The sequence below is a fragment of the Bufo bufo genome, chromosome 1, assembly GCF_905171765.1.
Source record: "Bufo bufo chromosome 1, aBufBuf1.1, whole genome shotgun sequence".
Taxonomy (NCBI): Eukaryota; Metazoa; Chordata; class Amphibia; order Anura; family Bufonidae; genus Bufo; species Bufo bufo.
The window spans coordinates 620059803-620082004 of NC_053389.1; the positions used below are offsets into that span (position 1 = coordinate 620059803).

The window sequence follows — 22202 nt, forward strand, 5'->3', positions numbered from 1 at the left end:
TTTACATTGGCCAACCACCAGGGGCAACAGTGCTGGTTTGGCAGTGCTTCACCTTCAACCTTTTCCCAGCACAGCAGCGACCTCTTGCCACCTGGCTATGCAGGGAGCTGCATCATGGCACGGTACCAGGCGCTCCCTGCACATCAGATGATGCTGCTGTGTAGGAAGATCCCATTTCTTACATTTCAGTTGTCCTTCCTTTCTATGGACAACTTCTCCAATTTTCTTTTGCATTGTCAATTAAATATTCTTTAGTGCGGGTTGATCTATCTAGTCATCAGGTCTCTACCACAGGTTAGAACAACAAATAGTACAATTGCATATACTCACTCCAAGCTGCAGTTCTTTTTGCTTTGTGGAAAATGTTTCACTTTTAGAAAATCTAACAACTCCTTGGGAACTTCTTTGTTGAACCACAAAACCCCCTAAAATAAAATACAGATGAAAACTTCAGCTCCGATCCTCAAGGTGTCCCAAATTTACAGTACATGCAGATGAGAGCTTTCATGATTGACTACTGGAAAAAAATGCAACTTACATGTTCCTTATAACATGCCTCCTATAATTAACTGCAGAGTGTATCTCCTTATAGAGGCTGTGCAGGAATAGGGGAAGGGGTAGCAGGTAAGTAAGGTCCCCCACTTGGCTGGACCTGTAGAGTGAAGCTTCTGGGTGCTGGCTTCCCGCTCCTTGTCCTCCAGGCCTGTGATGCTTTGCTGGCTTCCCTCAATGGAAACATCCAGTTTGATGCCGCCTGCAGCCAATCACTGGCCGCTGCAGTGACAAGATCCCCTTTCATCATGTGACCATTCAGCTGGTCTCCACCAAGGCCAGTGATTGGCTGCAGGCAGTGTCAAACCAGATGTTTTCAACGAGAGAGCCTAACAAAACATCATCGGCCAAGAGGAGAAGAAGCGGGAAGCCGGTAATTAAGCTTCCAAGTGGGGGTGTATATCGCTTAGGCTATTTTCACATATGCGTTTTGGCATTCTGAATTTGAGATCCAGCAGAGGATCTCAATACCGGAAAAAAAACTGTTTCGTTTTGCCCCTATGCATTCTGAATGGAAAGATATCCGTTCAGGATACATCAGGATGTCTTCCGTTCCGTCAGCATTCTGTTTTGTGACCAGACACAAAGCCACTGCAAGCTGGATCGAAATAGAACAAACCGGATCAGTCGCTAAAAACAACGCAAGTCAACGGTGACCAATCTGTCACCCATTGACAGATCCAGTTTGTTCCATTTTGATTTCACACAACTGCATCCTAATGGAACAGATGCATCCTGATGTGCAAAATTAAAATGGAACGTCTTCCCGATCTCAAAACCTGAAACTAAAAGGCAGATGTGAAAGTAACCTAACAAAGAACTTTCTCTGTCCCTGATGGTTACAACAGGACCATATCTACAGCCAGGCTTCTGCTATGGATCAAGTGGGCCTGTGCAATCATCCTGAGGCTGGAGCCTCTAGGTAGGGCAATCTATGACATTCATTTAGGTCACCGAGTCTAATGTTACAGTGACTGGAATGGACTTTTGCAATATCTTAAAACGTTCCATGTGCCTTGTAAAGAGGGTTTGTACTTTGTACACAGAAGAGGTACAAATCTTTTCTTTATACCTTTTTCTTGGTTTATTTTAATACTTGCTAACAAATAATAACTGATGCAAAACAGTAACCAAGTGTGAAAGGGACCAAAGAGCATTGAAAGGGTTTTACATACAAGGTCTAGCTGTTTTCAGTTTATACATACATGCCAGTCACTACAATGAAGCCTTTCAGTCCTAGGGACGCAATGGTTTCTTGCTAGCGTATGGAAGCAATTTAAAGAGGACCTGTCCCCTCTCCTGACAAGTCTGTTTTAGTAACGACTTGCATCCCCCTTGTAGCAACCTTTTTGGAGCATCTACTTTAATTACTCTGTGCTGTACTATTCCTATTCCTGCTAGAAAGAATTTAGGAATGACTTGCAGTCTGCAAAACAAGGTCTATATCGGTGAGTCCAGTTGGGGGGGGGGGGGGGGGGGGGGGGTTGTCCCTGCACAGTCTGACACTATCCATTCAGTGCTACCAGACTGTGCACGAACACACCCCCCCCCCCCCAACTGATTACACCCATCTGGACCCTCACTGCAAACTGCTAGTAATTCTAGCAGGAATAATAAAAGAATGTTTCAGACGCAATTTCCCAAGGGTGTACGGATATTTGATTCTCCCGCTGTGGTTAAACAGTTATTAAAGGCTTCTTCCACTAAGGGCCTTATATCTTTGCTATATAGACATATTATTGATATCTCCTCCTCTTCTGCTACCATTAAGGCAAGGGTCCAATGGGAAAAGGATCTTGGAGCGTTGTCTCAGGAGCAATGGACAGATATTCTGGACCTTACTCCCTCTCTGACGGTTAGTGAATCCCAGCGACTATCACAACTGTACCTTATACATCGAGTACATAGAACCCCACAATTTCTTTTCAGAATTGGAGTGCGTTCAGATTCAAAGTGTCCCAGATGTGGGGAAGAGGATGCGACATTGCTCCATATGATTTGGAACTGTTCACGATTGCGATCCTACTGGGAGGATGTCAGACGTATTATAACGATGGCAACTCAGATACGTCTACCCGATGACCCTAGTGTTTGTATACTGGGGATACTGGACTCTCCGGGACTGGGAGACAGGAACTCCCTATGTATTTATAGACTCCTGTTCCAGGCAAGGGTGCTAATAGCTAAAACACTGGATACGAGAGGCTCTGCCCACAAAACAAGAGTTTATTAATAGGATGAATATAATTTTGAGATTAGAAAAGGGAGTATATGCTAAACGAAAATGTCCAACTAAGTTTCTATCTTTATGGCAGGGGTGGGTTGAGTCTGCGCAACTGGCTTCTCAGGCGTTAGTTCAAGATTGTATACGGGGACAAATGTCTTTCTTACACTCCCTCTCCAGGGGAACCATATAGTTACCGTATAATGTTTGAAAGGCTGGGCTATTGTAGCTAGGCAGAACTGTTTTGGTGCCCAATTGTATGACTATTCTTAAATTTACAGACAGGGATGTCTCTCTGCTCAAGTTGGGATGGGGGGGAACTTAAGGGTGTTATTGTGTTACTTCATATAAGTTACAATATTCAATTACTTAAATGCTGTAATATTCATATGAATCATGATATCCCATAATTGTCATGGGTGTCTGCGTACACCAATATCTTTGTAAGTTGATGTACTTATGTCCGACTATACAAAAAACTACGGACTCCTTGATGATATTCATATGATAATGTTTATTTCAATAAAAAATAAACTGATTTAAAAAAAGGAATAATAAAAGAATGGCACATTATAGAGCCATAAGAATAGTGGCTCCAGAATTGTTATTACATGGGAAGTGACTAAAACAGACGTACCAGGAAAGGTTAGGCTAGTTGATTTGCCGGAAGCTCGAACATTCCCGAGAATTACCGAAATATGCAGAGAATCGGCCGGAAGAAAACCTGATTCGTGCAACTAGCCTTACAGGCCCTCTTTAAGGGCTAAAACTCAAAGATTACATGAAGGGAGGAAATATATACATTAAAGCAACATACAGGACACAGCCTGATAGTTCGCCAGCTTCCCTCTATTACACCCTTTAAAACTTAACCTTTATTTAATTATATAAAATGAAACGAAAGCAGAAGAAATAAATAAGTTAAAACCTGCGTCAGGGGCCACTTGTTTGATAGCCTCACTGTATATTATCCAGTAGGTTACAGGCTACTACTTGTGCCGCCTCACTACCTAACTCGAGCTCACATACTTATTTCATCCAACAACTAGGCTCCGTGCAACAGTAGGACGTGTTGTTATTAAAATGGCAATTGATAAACTACTGCCTGCCCGACATGTTTCGCTGCACTAGCAACGTCCTCAGGGGCCTGCATACAAAGGCCAATCTTGCTATAAAGGGTTACTCCTGACCCTCATTTTTATTAGATAAGGTGGCAAGTCTCTACCCATAGTCAGGTTTCATATATAAAGTCTACCACTTTGACACATAGGTGTATATGAATTTGCTGCTCTACAATATTCTGTACTTTCAGGCTGGCTGCACACTATACATCCTGTACATGAATATGTTTTTATATAATTTCAGTCCAAGGCCTGTAATACTAAGAGGCACAAAATCACTTTGAGATAGCAAATCTGATTAGAAGTATCTATAAGGCCCCTTGCAGACGAGCGTTCCTCGCGCAGCGAGTCCGCAACGCAGCACCTGGCCTGACCTCCCATCGATGCCGGGAGTCACATAGCATTATATTGATTTATGATGATATGTAACCCTCACAGTTCTGGAATGTATTGGATAACACTGGCAGCATTATGTGTATTGATGATCTAATGGGGGGATGGATAAAAAATGTGTTTAGATCTTTGTAATTGATTGGAAACTGTGATGTAAGCCCACCACACCACCAATTTTCGCAATTAAAGGGAACCTGTCATCAACTTTATGCTGACCTCTGAGTGACAGATTTCAGCGGTGTGTCACTCATGAGCTAAAAGTTAGTGGTTCCTGAGAACCAGCATCATAATCATTGCAGCCCAGGCCTGGAAAAGAGTCACGGCCACCTGAGAAGAGTCCTGGTTATTATAATCTCCTGCTCTCTCACCTGTCTGCTGATGATTGGCAGTTCTCTCCTAGAGAGAAAGGGAGAAAACTAGGTAGAAGCCTGTCAGTCATCAGCAGCAGGTGGGCAGGAGAGCAGGAATCCATGAATAACCAGGACTCTTCTCACGTGGCCATGACTCTTTTCCAGGCCTAGTCTGCAATGATTGTGATGTTGGTTCTCGGCAACCACTTACTTTTTACTTATAAATGACAGACCGCTGAAATCAACTTCCCTGTCTTTACCTTATGCTGCCATTAGTATGGGCCGCACAAAGTTGATGACAGGTTCCCTTTAAATGCCTCTATATTCTGCTCAGACCCATTAGATTCAGGTAACTTCTATTACTGGAAGTCAGACACAGCAGCATAAGGACACACTGAATGGACTAGCTCATGTTTTGAGTGTTGTATCAGATTTCAAAGAACAGAAATCTCTGAGCAGTGCCAGGGGCTTAAGCTCTCAGTAACCTGCTTTGGGTCTATAAAACAGTTCTGGTCCAAGATCAGACTCCACCTGTGTGTTCTCATGACCATTTTCTCTGGAGTTCCCCTTTAGCCAGTTCTAGAGCAGGTCGCTTACGCCCCTTCCTGACCAAACACATCCTTGTTCTAATTACTATATTAGTATATGTGGCTTTTGGTTTTGGTTAGTTATTTAACCCCTTAAGGACCTAGGACGTACCGGTACGCCCTATTTCCCGAGTCCTTAAGGACCTAGGACGTACCGGTACGCCCTATTTCCCGAGTCCTTAAGGACCGAGGACGTACCAGTACGTCCTGACTTAAAATCGGAACTCCGGCGCCGCAGGGGTTAATCGGAACGGGATTTCGGCTGAAATCATTCAGCCGGCATCCCGTAACAATGCAGGGGGGGGTCATTTGACCCCCCCGTATCGGCGATCGCAGAAAACCGCAGGTCAATTCAGACCTGCGGTTTTCTGCGTTTCCGGTCCATTCGGGTGTCCTGTGACCCGATGAACCGGAAAAAGACTGCGATCGGTGGCGTAATTATACACCACCTATCGCAGTCCGAGGATTTGGAGAGGCGGTGCTGGCCCTGGTGCTGAATGCCGCTGTCCAGGGTGCTGATTGGTGCAGGGGAGAGAGGCGCGAGATTCAAACTTCCTGCGCTCCTCTCTCCCCTCCTCTTCCTGTCCAGCACCCTGACCGTGCAGCACCGTCCAGAACGAGCTCCTGTGTCCCCCTAATCGGCATCCATCACCCTCCTGCACCCATCGCCACCCAGGTAGGTTAGGGTCAGTGAGGGAGAGGCACCGTTAGGCAGGGAAAGAAGGGAAAAGTAAGTTAGAAAAAAAAAAAAAAAAGTACTTTTATTCCAAACTTCCAAACTTCCATCTAACCCTAACCCAGACCCCTCCTGCCACTTGCCCCCCCACCCACCCCCCACCAGCCACTTCCCCCCCCCCCCCACCTGCCTCCCCCCCCCCACCCACCCCCCACCAGCACCCCCCACCCCCCACTCACCACCACTTTTTTTTTTCTGCGTGCGCTGACTGGCCGGCACTTTTTAGCGTCCGTCCACTGTTAGCGCATCGCCCGCCCCACCACCCCACCGACCGCTGATCAGCGTTGTACCGCTGATCAGCAAGTTTTAACTTTTTTTTTTTCTAACACTTGCCCATTTTTTTGCCTGGACTTTTTAGTACGCGAACACCCGTTGCCCCCACACACACGCACATATAATAAAGTTTGCCACACACGCACACCTACACGCACACACACCCATGGCCCACCGGATGTTCTCGGCCGAGGAGGCATACGCCCAGATTGCCTCCGACTCTGAGAGCCCCAGTGAGGATGAGGATAACCCCACATTCCTTTTGTCATCCGCATCCTCCTCATCATCATCTGATGACGATGAGCCACCAAGGCGGCGGAGACGCCGCCAGGCGGAGCCAGGGGCCCCACATGCTAGGGATCCTGTGGCCCACCCTAGTACGAGCCGCCCTGGGGTTCGTACTGGTTTCCCGGCCCACCAAATAAGTCCACCGGAGCCCCCTGCCGATGAACTTAGCTGGTGTCCCCCAGTGGACTTTGAGCCTGAGATTCCGGATTTTGCTGGCAATCCTGGAATCCAGATTCCCACAGTGGGGTTTACTGAAATAGACTATTTTAGTTTTTTTTTCAGTAACTCACTGGTGAATCTGATGGTGGAGCAGACGAATCTGTACGCCCAACAGTTCGTCGCTCAAAACCCAGGCTCAGTTTTGGCTAGACCCGGTGGCTGGACGCCGGTCAGTGCAGCCGAAATGAGGACATTTTGGGGCCTCGTGCTGCATATGGGTCTAGTCCAAAAACCCAGTGTCAGGCAATACTGGAGTGGGGACATACTCTACCAGACCCCACTGTACAGTATGGTCATGACACGTCACCGGTTTGAGGCCATCCGGAAATGTCTGCATTATTCCGATAATGCAGCATGTCCCCCCCGAAGTGATCCTGCCTATGACCGGCTGTATAAGATACGGCCGGTCATCGATCACTTTGGGGCCACATTTCAGCAGGCCTACGTACCTGGAAGGGAGGTCGCGGTTGATGAGTCTCTCGTTGCGTTCAAGGGGAGACTCAGTTTCCGCCAATACATTCCCACAAAGCGGGCGAGGTATGGCGTGAAGCTATACAAAATTTGTGAGAGTGCCTCAGGGTACACTTACAAATTTCGTGTGTACGAGGGGCGAGATTCCCGTATTGAACCCCCAGAATGTCCCCCCACTCTGGGTGTTAGCGGGAAACTCGTGTGGGACCTTATGTACCCACTGCTGGATAATGGTTACCACTTGTACGTGGATAACTTTTATACCAGCATTCCCTTGTTCAGGTCCCTTGCCGCCAGATCCACGTTCGCTTGTGGGACCGTGCGGAAAAATCAACGCGGCCTCCCTGCCTACCCCCTCCAGGTACCTATCCCCAGGGGTGAGACCCGTGCCCTTACCAGTGGAAACCTGTTGCTGGTCAGGTATAAGGACAAGAGGGATGTCCTTATGCTGTCCACAATCCACGGTAACGGCACCACCCCTGTCCCTGTGCGAGGTACCGCGGCAACGGTCCTCAAGCCCGATTGTATCGTCGACTACAATCGGTATATGGGAGGAGTTGATCTCTCTGATCAAGTCCTCACGCCATATAACGCCATGCGCAAAACCCGGGCATGGTACAAAAAAGTTGCGGTCTACTTGGTACAGGTTGCCATGTACAACTCTTTTGTACTATCCCGAAGCGCTGGCAGCACAGGGACATTCCTCCAGTTCTATGAGGCAGTCCTCAAAGACCTGATCTTTTCGGACCGGGAAAGAGCAGGCCGGAGTACCTCGGGAATTGGAGGCGCCCGGATCGTCCCTGGCCAACACTTTCCAGGTGTGGTCCCCCATACTGGAAAGAAGGGACGAACCCAAAAAAAGTGCAGAGTGTGTCACAAGAGGGGGATACGGAAGGACACCACTACTCAATGTGACACTTGCCCCGATCATCCGGGCCTCTGCATTATCAATTGCTTCAGGGAGTATCACACTTCCATGGAGTACTAAATTTTTATAATCCTCAACAGTCCACTAGAGAACATAAAACACTATGGCTCTCAGACTTTGGAGACACGGAAACAATTTTTCTTTCCCCAAAAAATATTAGTTTTAGAGCAGGCATCCTCAAACTGCGGCCCTCCAGATGTTGTAAAACTATAACTCCCAGCATGCCCAGACAACCTACAGCCATCAGCAGGGCATGGTGGGAATTGTAGTTTTACAATATCTGGAGGGCCGCAGTTTTAGGATGCCTGCTTAGTGTCTCCAAAGTCTGAGAGCCATACATATTGGGCATCGTCGCGTGCGTAAAAGTCGTCGCTATAAAAATAACTTTTGACCAAACGCCTCGGATGAACGGTGTTAAAAATATAAAATAAAAACTGTGCCAAAACACCAATTTTTGGGCAAAATTTCAATTTGAATCCATTTTGCCGGTAATAAAGCAAGGGTTAACAGCCAAACAAAACTAAATATTTATTGCCCCGATTCTGTAGTTTGCAGAAACACCCCATATGTGGTCGTAAATGGCTATATAGCCGCACGGCAGGGCATAGAACGAAGGGAACTCCATATGGTTTCTGGAAGGCAGATTTTGATGGACAGTTTTTTTTTTGACACCATGTCCCATTAGAAGCCCCCCCTGATGTAGCCTAGACTAGAAACTCCAAAAAAGTGACCCCATCTAAGAAACTACACCCCTCAAGGTATTCAAAAGTTACTTTACAAACTATGTTAACCCTTTAGGTGTTCCACAAAACCAAATAGTGAATGTAGAAACAATTTTAGAATTACATTTTTTTGTTACATTGCCTCAAAAAAGACTAATATAGAGCAACCAAAAATCAAATTTACCCCAAAAATAGTCCCAAAACAACAACCACCTTATCCCGTAGTTTCCTAGATGGGGTCACTTTTATGGAGTTTCTACTCTAGGGGTGCATCAGGGGGCTTGAAAGGGTACATGGTGTCAATAAACCAGTCCAGCAAAATCTGCCTTCCAAAAATGACGTTCCCCTTCTTCTATGTCCTGCCGTTTAGCCAAATAGTAGTTTACGACCACATATGGGGTGTTTTTGCAAACTACAGAATCAGGGCAACCCATTTTGAGTGTTGTTTGGCAGTTAACCCTTGTTTTACTCCTGGAAAAAATTGATTATATTGGAAAATTTTCCAAAAAATAGAAATTTCAAAATTGTTTCTCCATCTGCCATTAACTCTTGTGGAACACCTAAAGGGTTAACAAAGTTTGTAAACCCAGTTTTGAATACCTTGAGGGGTGTACTTTCTTAGATGGAGTCACTTTTTTGAAATTTCTATTCTAGGGGTGCAACAGGGGGCTTCAAATGGGACATGGTATAAACAAAACCAGTCCTGCCAAATCTGCCTTCCAAAACCCATATGGTGTTCCCCTCCTTCTATGTGCTACCGTTCGGCCAAACAGTAGTTTACGACCACATATGGGGTGTTTTTGCAAACTACAGAATCAGGGCAACCCATTTTGAGTGTTGTTTGGCAGTTAACCCTTGTTTTACTCCTGGAAAAAATTGATTATATTGGAAAATTTTCCAAAAAATAGAAATTTCAAAATTGTTTCTCCATCTGCCATTAACTCTTGTGGAACACCTAAAGGGTTAACAAAGTTTGTAAACCCAGTTTTGAATACCTTGAGGGGTGTACTTTCTTAGATGGAGTCACTTTTTTGAAATTTCTATTCTAGGGGTGCAACAGGGGGCTTCAAATGGGACATGGTATAAACAAAACCAGTCCTGCCAAATCTGCCTTCCAAAACCCATATGGTGTTCCCCTCCTTCTATGTGCTACCGTTCGGCCAAACAGTAGTTTACGACCACATATGGGGTGTTTTTGCAAACTACAGAATCAGGGCAACCCATTTTGAGTGTTGTTTGGCAGTTAACCCTTGTTTTACTCCTGGAAAAAATTGATTATATTGGAAAATTTTCCAAAAAATAGAAATTTCAAAATTGTTTCTCCATCTGCCATTAACTCTTGTGGAACACCTAAAGGGTTAACAAAGTTTGTAAACCCAGTTTTGAATACCTTGAGGGGTGTACTTTCTTAGATGGAGTCACTTTTTTGAAATTTCTATTCTAGGGGTGCAACAGGGGGCTTCAAATGGGACATGGTATAAACAAAACCAGTCCTGCCAAATCTGCCTTCCAAAACCCATATGGTGTTCCCCTCCTTCTATGTGCTACCGTTCGGCCAAACAGTAGTTTACGACCACATATGGGGTGTTTTTGCAAACTACAGAATCAGGGCAACCCATTTTGAGTGTTGTTTGGCAGTTAACCCTTGTTTTACTCCTGGAAAAAATTGATTATATTGGAAAATTTTCCAAAAAATAGAAATTTCAAAATTGTTTCTCCATCTGCCATTAACTCTTGTGGAACACCTAAAGGGTTAACAAAGTTTGTAAACCCAGTTTTGAATACCTTGAGGGGTGTACTTTCTTAGATGGAGTCACTTTTTTGAAATTTCTATTCTAGGGGTGCAACAGGGGGCTTCAAATGGGACATGGTATAAACAAAACCAGTCCTGCCAAATCTGCCTTCCAAAACCCATATGGTGTTCCCCTCCTTCTATGTGCTACCGTTCGGCCAAACAGTAGTTTACGACCACATATGGGGTGTTTTTGCAAACTACAGAATCAGGGCAACCCATTTTGAGTGTTGTTTGGCAGTTAACCCTTGTTTTACTCCTGGAAAAAATTGATTATATTGGAAAATTTTCCAAAAAATAGAAATTTCAAAATTGTTTCTCCATCTGCCATTAACTCTTGTGGAACACCTAAAGGGTTAACAAAGTTTGTAAACCCAGTTTTGAATACCTTGAGGGGTGTACTTTCTTAGATGGAGTCACTTTTTTGAAATTTCTATTCTAGGGGTGCAACAGGGGGCTTCAAATGGGACATGGTATAAACAAAACCAGTCCTGCCAAATCTGCCTTCCAAAACCCATATGGTGTTCCCCTCCTTCTATGTGCTACCGTTCGGCCAAACAGTAGTTTACGACCACATATGGGGTGTTTTTGCAAACTACAGAATCAGGGCAACCCATTTTGAGTGTTGTTTGGCAGTTAACCCTTGTTTTACTCCTGGAAAAAATTGATTATATTGGAAAATTTTCCAAAAAATAGAAATTTCAAAATTGTTTCTCCATCTGCCATTAACTCTTGTGGAACACCTAAAGGGTTAACAAAGTTTGTAAACCCAGTTTTGAATACCTTGAGGGGTGTACTTTCTTAGATGGAGTCACTTTTTTGAAATTTCTATTCTAGGGGTGCAACAGGGGGCTTCAAATGGGACATGGTATAAACAAAACCAGTCCTGCCAAATCTGCCTTCCAAAACCCATATGGTGTTCCCCTCCTTCTATGTGCTACCGTTCGGCCAAACAGTAGTTTACGACCACATATGGGGTGTTTTTGCAAACTACAGAATCAGGGCAACCCATTTTGAGTGTTGTTTGGCAGTTAACCCTTGTTTTACTCCTGGAAAAAATTGATTATATTGGAAAATTTTCCAAAAAATATAAATTTCAAAATTGTTTCTCCATCTGCCATTAACTCTTGTGGAACACCTAAAGGGTTAACAAAGTTTGAAAAAACAGTTTTGAATACCTTGAGGGGTGTAGTTTCTAGAATGGGGTCATTTTTGGGAGGTTTCTATTATCTAAGCCTCACAATATGACTTCAAACCTGAACTGGTCCATAAAAAGTGGGATTTTGAAGATTTCTGAAAATTTCAAAATTTGCTTCTAAACTTCTAAGCCTTGTAACATCCCCAAAAAATAAAATATCATTCCCAAAACAATTCAAGCATGAAGTAGACATATGGGGAATGTAAAGTCATCACAATTTTTGGGGGTATTACTATGTATTACAGAGGTAGAGAAACTGAAAATTTGAAATTTGCTAATTTTTCAAAATTTACGGTAAAAATTGTATTTTTTTATGCAAAAAAATTAACTTTTTTGACCCAATTTTAGCAGTGTCATGAAGTACAATATGTGACGAAAAAACAATCTCAGAACGGCCTGGGTAAGTCAAAGCGTTTTAAAGTTATGAGCACTTAAAGTGACACTGGTCAGATTTGCAAAAAATGGCCTGGTCCTTAAGGTGAAAATGAGCCTGGTCCTTAAGGTGAAAATGAGCCCGGTCCTTAAGGGGTTAAATAATTTAGCATTTTTTGCGTTTTCAGTAATATTTATGCCTTTTTTGTTTTCTATTTAGTATAATCTGGAAACGTTTAAAATCAAACTTTTCAATTGTGTCCCCTTTCTTAAAGGCTTTCCTTTAAGTACAGTTATTTTTTTCCTAATTACTTCCAATCAGAAAAAAACCCTATCTGTATTCTCTTTTAAAGCATATTGATTTCCTACAGGAGGGTCGCCTGCTTGAAGACTCCATCTATTAGGCATCATGCACATGACCATTCCGTTTTTTTGCGGTTCGCACATTGCGGATCTGCAAAACACTGAAGCCGCCCCCGTGTGCCTTCCACAATTTGCGGAACGGAACAGGCGGCCCATTGTAGAAATGCCTATTCTTGGCCGCAAAACGGACAAGAATAGGACATGTTATATTTTTTTTTGCTGGGCCACGGAACGGAGCAACGGATTTGGACAGCACATGGAGTGCTGTCCACATCTTTTGCGGCCCCATTGAAGTGAATGGGTCTGCACCAGAGCCGCAAAAACTGCGGCTTGGATGCGGAGCAGAACAACGGTCGTGTGCATGAGGACTTACCCTGAGACACCAAATATCAGTGTCTCCTGCACAGGCAGTGCAGGGAGCCATTCATTTGAGAAGCCGATATGTAATACTACATTCTCCCTGCAGCAATCAATGCAAAGGAAATGTATGGCTGGCTGCAACCTTTCCTGGCAATCCATGAAAGTTTCAGAAGCTGTACCTACAACAATCAGCTGGCTTCAATACAAAAAGGGTTTGCTTTTACGAAACAACCCTTCTAACTTTCCAATAGGAGTTAAGTTTTACCTTTCTATATATGCTGTGATAGCAGCTTTAAAAAACTATGAAATGTAAAGAGATAGGGCCATCACACAATGCCGTCCTATCGACCAGAAACAAATTGGGTTTGGGAAAACAAGATATTCTTAACCCTACAGAGCTACAATTTTCTTAGGAAAGAAACTTACTAGTGGGTACCCATTCCCTAAATGGACTGCTTGTACAGGGAGCATTGAAGGGGTTATCCAAGAGTATAAAAAGCTTGCCCATATGCTGGGCCCCTCACATTGAAAATATTTACCTGCCTCCCCGCTCCGCTCCTGGTACCCGCACCGCCGTTGCTGCTGCTTCTCCCTGTGCGCGGATGAAAACATCCGGTGTCGGGGGTGGGGGAGCAGCCAATGGCAGGCGGGGACAGGGACGAGCCTCCCTAGCGTCACCTGTGATGTTAGGGAAGCTCATCCCTGCCTGCTCCTCCCCCCAACACCGAATGTTTTCATCCCCGCACGGGGAGAAGTAGCCGCTGGCACCCCGCCAATCAGCTGTTGAAGAGGTTGCGGCTTTTCTCTTGGATTGGCCAGAACTGTTCCCATGGGGGCATCAGGGAGTGCCTTGGACTACCAGATGCACAGAATACATCAGGTAGTTGGAGATGCGGTGCGACCATGCTGGAGGACAGAAGTGAAGCCTGGGAATTGGCAGATCTGCAGCTGAAAAGATAAAAAGGAGGGCACCAGGTAAATGTTCTTTTCATTCCCCAGTTATATGGAGACTGTCAACTGCAGAATTAGTATCAAAAAGGCAAACTGCCATGTATGGTAGGTGCCCCTTAACGTAACTATACTTTTCTTATTAATATTTGGTCCTCTGATCCTGAGATATGTGTATTGGGGCAGGATTACTCCGTTTGGTGCAGGAAAGCTCTGCTAGTAACACAGCCCAGCGCCTTACCACCTCGTTTGATTCACAGTCTTTGATTTCAAAGCTGGTAGCGATGATGCAGGAGAAGCCAGGGGCACTAAACAGAGCGACCCTGCCCACTGTGTACTGAAAAACCTTATCTGCATTTTTTGCATTTCTTACTTGCATTTCTCAAGATTAAAAGACCGGATTTTTACAAGAAAGGTATGGTTACATTGCTAGTCCGAGCAGTGACGCAGGTGTGAGATTGGCAAGGCTGGCTGAGATGTCACGTGTCGGGGGAAGTGTCCTCAGCTTCAGTACAGCCCATTGCAGGTGTAGAACCCTGCTTGATGAGACTAATCGATTCACTCATCTCTAGTCTCTAATTTATTCTGCGGGCCTTGTACAATATTAAAGAAAATATTCTGGTGTTCTTACATTTAATATGTCATGTTATGCCATGCATGTAACCTCGTGCTATAATAGTATTTAACTGAAATAATTTCTGTTATTTCCCAGCAGTGAGCGGTGGTTTGTGAATTCCAAACATTTCAGTTCCCTTCATGTACTAGCTTCTTCCACATCTGCTAAGACAGAACTTCATGAATCACTTTCTATACCTTTTCGTCACAGTTTTGTGTTACACAATGAAATGCCGATTTACTCTGTTAGCACCCAATACAAGGATTAGGCAAGTGATTGTCATACCTCATATTAAACTCAACACTCAGGGACCTCAGGGTCCACAGTATTTTCTCATCTAAAGGACCCTTTACACGGGCAGAGAAAGCGGTGTAAAGGTGCCGCCAATTACCCGATAAAAGAATGAAACACTCGTTCATCGGGTAATTTAATCGTTTGTGTAGGAACCTAAATCGTCGTTTGTCGGCAACAGATCTTGCCATCTAAACACGCTCTGCTGCCAGCAAACAACCACTCTGCATGGGAAAGAGTGATGGCATTAGCGATCCCTCCTCCCCATACTGTGGAGGAGATTGCTGCTAAATTTTCCAGCCTAAAGGGACCTTAAAGTCCTTTTACACAGACTGGAAATAAGGCCAATCGTTCCTGATAAATGGCATGTGTAAAAGGTACCAGCAATCACCCAATCGGGTAGTCATATCTTTCAGCTGGCACCAAAAATAATCGTTCCTGTGCAGCAGATCATGCTGTGTAAATATGGATCCACTGCGCAGGAACAATGATTTTCTATGTGGATAACAGATTGCTGTAGTGATCGCATGTCCCGATACAGCGGAGGTGATTGCTGTATGTAAATGCAGTCCTCATCTCTGCTGACAATCAGGCTATTATTGGGAACATTTGGCTCATTCTCGCTAATTGCTTGATATTAGCTTGGTGTAAATGGACCTGTGGTTTATCATTTCACTCACCACCTATTCTGTGACATGTATTACATTTATTTAAAGGCTATGTACACCTTTGGACGCACTTTTTGTTCATGATTGCATTTTACTCATTTTTGGCTAAAAATTGTTTTTTCAGTTGGCCTTTATTAAAAATATTGAGCCATTCTGACACAAAGGGTTAACAGTTTTTCTAGCTGTGTGACTGGTACTTTCAGTTTGTGGTCATCTAACAAACCTTATCTCTAGACTACTTAGAGGTCATAAACATTTAAGCCACATTGTTATCAGTAAGATAAGAACTGAGCTATAATGAGTGCTTATAATGTCAGAGAGCAGAGATACGGAGCCCATCAGCTCTCCAACTGACAGAAAATGCACAGGCTGCTGCTACAGCATCTCAGCTCTGTACAGAAAAACAACTCTGTATTTTTAATAAAAACCAATTGAAAAAATGATTTTTAGCTCAAAATATGTATGTATTTATAATAAAAAAAATGCCCCCAAAGGTGTGAATATGCTTTCATATATTTCTGGTGTTTGAATCTGGTCAGAGATATAACATTTGTGCTTACAAATCCTGCTGATTTTGCCTCAAATAGGGAAACACATTCTCACACAACAGATTCCAGAGATCCAATTTAATTCATTTACAGCATTCTCACAATTACCAGTTCAGTCCCCCCAAAATATCTGTTCCCCTCTGAATAAAAGCCAGACCAGAAAAAATGGTGTATTGTGCAATAGTAATGAATTTGTGACTAAGAGATACTTTCTTACTTGGATATATGCTTCTAGCCCTTGCCGCCTTTGCTCTTGGACCTTGGACATCCAGTTTGGAACCCGTTTGGGTGGAAAATCTGGAACCTTGCATTTCTTCTTGAGCTGTGGAGATGCAAAGAATTTCACCCACTTGACATGACAAATGATATGGCTACAAACTTTTACTTGCAGACAGCTAAAAATACTATGAAGCTCAGTAACCATGTAAACTTGTAAGTACCTCTGTTTGCTTGCCTTGGAACCTGCAGAACCTATTGAGAATCTCCTCATGGTTAACTGCAATTTAGAACTTTCTTTACAAGAACCGTAAATATTCTTTGAAATTAGACATTTGTTTAGAGTGCTTAGAAAATCCTGCAATACACATGACATTGTGACCTAGAAAGATGGTTCCTGCAGGCACTGGCAGAAGGGGATGGCCGCAAGTAGGTGTGTGCATGTGTGTGAATAACAAATCTGAGTGAACGGTCAGTAACCATATATAATGTACATATAATGTTCTGTTTTTAAGTACTTTATTTGATCAGCTGGATATCTTATATGTTCTACTGACAATCTTTGATTTGGCTGACTTAGGGTAGGTTCGGTTAGGAGCCTCCATTGCAGATACTGTCAATTTGCTGCAAAAAAGAGCAGGCTTATTTTTCTGGTAAAATGCCAGACACCATGACAGAACCCATTATAATCAGGTAATGGTCAGCCGGCACTCTGTTCAAGAGGCGTGGTGCACGCGTCCGAGATAACAATCCCGCATATATTAGAAGAAAAGACCGGCACTCACAATGTCTTCTGCGAATTCGATCTTTTAATCGTCACAGTTCTGTGACGATTAGTTCTGTGACGATTAAAAGATTGAATTCGCAGAAGACATAGTGAGTGCCGGTCTTTTCTTCTAATAGAACCCATTATAAGTCATATCAGAAAAAAAATTCTTAAGATGTGAACCCAGCTTTAGATTGTTGGCATTGCTCTTCTTTTTGTCTGTTTTGTTATAAAGCTGCAAAAATAAAACTCATAAACACACCTCTCTTGTCAACTCTCAGGATGAGATCCAAAGAGCTGTCACCATCAGTGAAGCAAGCCATCATTAGGCTGAAAAAAACAAAACAAACCCATCAAAAAGAGATAGCAAAAACATTTAGTGTAGCCAAAAAAACTGTTTGGAACATTCTTAAAAAGAAGGAACACACCGGTGAGAGCTCAGCAACACCAAAAGACCCGGAAGACCACGGAAAACAACTGTGGTGGATGACCGAAGAATTTTTTCCCTGGTGAAGAAAACACCCTTCACAACTGACAGTTGGCCAGATCAAGAATACTCTCCAGGAGGTAGGAGTATGTGTGTCAAAGTCAACAATCAAGAGAAGACTTCACCAGAGTGAATACAGAGGGTTCACCACAAGATGTAAACCATTGGTGAGCCACAAAAACAGGAAAGTCAGATTAAAGTTTGTCAAATGACATCTAAAAAAGCCTTCACAGTTCTGGAACAACATCCTATCGACAGATGAGACCAAGATCAACTTGTACCAGAGTGATGGGAAGAGAAGAGTATGGAGAAGGAAAGGAACTGCTCATGATCCTAAGCATACCACCTCATCAGTGAAGCATAGTGGTGGTAGTGTCATGGTGTGGGCATGTATGGCTGCCAATGGAACTGGTTCTCTTGTATTTATTGATGATGTGACTGCTGACAAAAGCAGCAGGATGAATTCTGAAGTGTTTCGGGCAATATTATCTGCTCATATTCAGCCAAATGCTTCAGAACTCATTGGACGGCGCTTCACAGTGCAGATGGACAATGACCCAAAGCATACTGAAAAAGCAACCAAAGAGTTTTTTAAGGGAAAGAAATGGAATGTTATGCAATGGCCAAGTCAATCACCTGACCTGAATCCGATTGAGCATGCATTTAACTTGCTGAAGACAAAACTGAAGGGAAAATGCCCCAAGAACAAGCAGGAACTGAAGACAGTTGCAGTAGAGGCTAGGCAGAGCATCACCAGGGATGAAACCCAGCGTCTGGTGATGTCTATGCGTTCCAGACTTCATGCTGTAATTGACTGCAAAGGATTTGCAACCAGGTATTAAAAAGTGAAAGTTTGATTTATAATTATTATTCTGTCCCATTATTTTTGGTCCCTTAACAAGTGGGAGGCACATATGCAAACTGTTTTAATTCCTACACCGTTCACCTAATTTGGATGTAAATACCCTCAAATTAAAGCTGACAGTCTGCAGTTAAAGCACATCTTGTTAGTTTCATTTCAAATCCATTGTGGTGGTGTATAGAGCCAAAAATGTTAGAATTGTGTTGACGTCACAATATTTATGGACCTGACTGTATATGGTCTATGTAATATGCCACTGGGTAATTAGCTACAATTTTAAGGATTCTTTTAATGATACCTCCTTACTCAGTTCTAGACCTGAAAGTGCAATTTGATGAACAAATCTGAAAGATGGAACAGAAAAAAAACACAACTTACCAGTTTATGGAGTGTATGGAATTCACTATATCGTCGGTCAAGTGTATGACGACGGCCATTGTATAAAACATCTAATTTGAAGACCTAAAAAAGAAAAATTCAATTTTAATCAAAATTGCAAGAATGCATGATGAAAGTGCAAATAAAATATGTGAACAAAGAATTGAGCACACATTGCTATTGTCTAGACGAGGGATGCTCAACCGGTGGCCCTCCAGCTGTTGCAAAACTACAACTCCCAGCATGCCCTAATAGCTGTAGGCTGTCCAGGCATGCTGGGAGTTGTAGTTTTGCAACAGCTGGAGGGCCGCAGGTTGGGCATCCCTGGTAGACCAGTACTGGTGCCAAATGTATATTAGGAATATATGCTAGATCCCTGTGTACTATATCACTGTCGTTTGGAACGCTATATTACTGTTAAAAAATACTTTATTAATTAAACACAAGGGAAGGGAAGGGGAACTACCTATATTAAAATACTAGGACACCATCTAACCAGTGTTCGGTCGATGATTAGGACCTATGGAGCCGCCAATAGCGGTACACGCGGCTATAGATGGGGTCACTAGAAGTGCCGCAACTAGTGCTGTACTGCAGGCTGGATCATGAGGCCATGGGGCCGTGCTGGATCCAATCCACCAGAAGTAGGCACTGTGGCGCGGTCAAAGTGCTCTGAACCACTACCAGCTAATAGTGCCCTAAACTAAAGTTAAAATGGACTAATCCATTGATAAACATCTGCCTGCAGAAGCCGACCTCAATGAGAACCATCCGTTCAGGGTGAATCAGATGTCTGAGTGTCGGCTCTGCAGGCACGAATCAAGGGACACTAGGCTAAGCTGGGTGGAACAGAAGGCTTGATTGCAATTGCTCATCAGCTGCAGAGGGCTGAGAACCGCAGACCTCAACTGCAGTGTGAGCACAAAACAAGCAGTATGATCATTGATTTATCACCACACCACGCTCGACGCGTTTCACCATACTCGGCTCGTCAGGAGCATAAAACTGTGGTTATGTGGACAAATGGTCAGAGCTGCTAAGCCTCCGTGACAGAGGCTGCAGCTGTCAATACGAGGTGGTCTGCGGTTCTCAGCCCTCGGCAGCTGATGAGCAATTGCAATCAAGCCTTCTGTTCCACCCAGCTTAGCCTAGTGTCCCTTGATTCGTGCCTGCAGAGCCGACACTCAGACATCTGATTCACCCTGAACGGATGGTTCTCATTGAGGTCGGCTTCTGCAGGCAGATGTTTATCAATGGATTAGTCCATTTTAACTTTAGTTTAGGGCACTATTAGCTGGTAGTGGTTCAGAGCACTTTGACCGCGCCACAGTGCATACTTCTGGTGGATTGGATCCAGCACGGCCCCATGGCCTCATGATCCAGCCTGCAGTACAGCACTAGTTGCGGCACTTCTAGTGACCCCATCTATAGCCGCGTGTACCGCTATTGGCGGCTCCATAGGTCCTAATCATCGACCGAACACTGGTTAGATGGTGTCCTAGTATTTTAATATAGGTAGTTCCCCTTCCCTTCCCTTGTGTTTAATTAATAAAGTATTAGTTTTAACAGTAATATAGCGTTCCAAACGACAGTGATATAATTTTGATAGGTGGAACGTATACCTTATACCAGTTGTATCAGTGAGATCCCTGTGTACCTAGCAAAATCACTTCTAGATGCCAGAGAAACAGCAGATGATTCCTCACAAACCACATATAACTAGTTGTTTTTGGCAGGGCCTTTCTGTTGTTAAAGGGGTTCTCCGGGAATTAAGACAATGAAAATACTTAAATATTATTTTATTATAAATATCTTCCAAAATACCTTTCATTAGTTATAATGGCTCTTTTTGTCTAGGGAGCAATCATTAGGAGAAATAAAATGGCTGCCAAGTAGAGCAGAGAGGAGGATGAGGCAGCTCTTTAGATCAGTGTTGTGAAGTAACTTGACCTGCTATGCGAGTAGGACAGGTTTTGTGTGTACTAATAGGAGGACGGCCATTATATTGCCCCTAATGATTAATTTAATAACTAATGAAAATTATTTGGGAATATATTTATAATAAAGTAATATATAAGTATTTTCAGTAATTTTATTTTCTTAATTCCCTTTAAGATAGATGAAAGTAATTTCAATTTCCTGGTCAACAATGGTCCTCCAAAGTCAGATGATGGATGAAACAAGATTGAACATGTTGGACTTTAACATGTCCCATCCATTATATCCCATGGGAGATAAGCCACTGCCAGAAGGTTCAGTTTAGTAGCCCATTCCTCTTTCCTCATGCTATAGCAGATCTGGGTGAAAAGGCTATTAGTCAACAGCTATCTCATGTGCATGGCCAGCTTTATGTATATGGTCGACAGTCTGCAGAAAATAAACTCATTGGAAGGGCTATTAAAAATTAACCTTTAACTTATCCTTTTATTGGTATGCAATAAAAAGCTCTGATTTGTGACGCACTACCTGCATTGAAGATATAAAGTGTTAAAAGGCTGCTTTATATGGTATCACCCTTTCACTTTTCCCTGAATCCTAGAAACTGTTCTTTTAATACAGTCCCTTAAAAAAATATTCATACCCCTTGAACTTTTCCACATTTTTTCATGTTACATCAACAAACTAAAACATTTTATTGGGATTTTATGGGATAGACCAACACAAAGTAGCATGTATGTGTGAAGTGAAAAGAAAATACCGTACAGGGTTTTTAAAAAAATAAAAATCTGGAAAGTGCTCCTTCCATTTGTATTCAGCCCCTTGTGCCAATACTTTGTAGCGTCTACTTTCGCTACAGTTACACCTGCAAGTCTTTTGGGGTGTGTCTCAACCAGCTTTGCACATCTAGAGGCTGAAACTTTTGTCCATTCTTCTTTGCAAAATAGCTCAAGATCAGTAGATTGGATGGAGAGTGTCTGTGAACAGCAATTTTCAAGTCTTGCCACAAATTCTCAATGGGATTTAGGTCTGGACTTTGACTGGGCCATTGTAACACATGATTATGCTTTGATCTAAACCATTCCATTATAGCTCTGTCTGCATGTTTAGGGTCGTTGTCCTGCTGGAAGGTGAACCTCTGTCCCAGTCTCAAATCTTTTGCAGCCTCTAAGAGTTTCTCTTCCAGGATTGACCTGTATTTAGCACCATCTTCCCATCAACTCTGACCAGCTTCCCTGTCCCTGCTGAAGAAAAGCATCCCCACACCATGATGCTGTCACCATGTTTCACAGTGGGGATTTGCAGGATTAGTTTTCTGCCACATGTAGCGTTTTATATTTAAGCCAAAAAGTTCAAATTTGGTCTTATCTGCCTATCACATTAAATCCCAATAAAAAACATTTAAGTTTGTGGGTGTAACGTGGAAAAGTTCAAGGGGTATGAAACATTTTTTTCAAGGCACTGTATGTGCTGTATACATCTATGTCACTGCTGGAGCCTGCAAACACAAACGGGGAGAGAGGGGGTTAAGTGGT

General features: G+C 43.3%; 1 protein-coding gene across 2 annotated transcripts in view; it reads right to left on the reverse strand.

The window, feature by feature from the left end:
- The window catches only part of SNX22 (sorting nexin 22), a 50500-nt gene that overhangs the window by 15769 nt on the left and 12529 nt on the right, over window positions 1–22202 (reverse strand). For both annotated transcript variants that reach the window (XM_040413774.1, XM_040413773.1), the window contains exons 2-4: window positions 18730–18813; window positions 16238–16342; window positions 331–425 (exon numbers count right to left, since the gene is read on the reverse strand). In XM_040413774.1, coding sequence (XP_040269708.1) covers window positions 331–425; window positions 16238–16342; window positions 18730–18813 — 284 coding nt within the window. The remainder of the gene's footprint in view (window positions 1–330; window positions 426–16237; window positions 16343–18729; window positions 18814–22202) is intronic.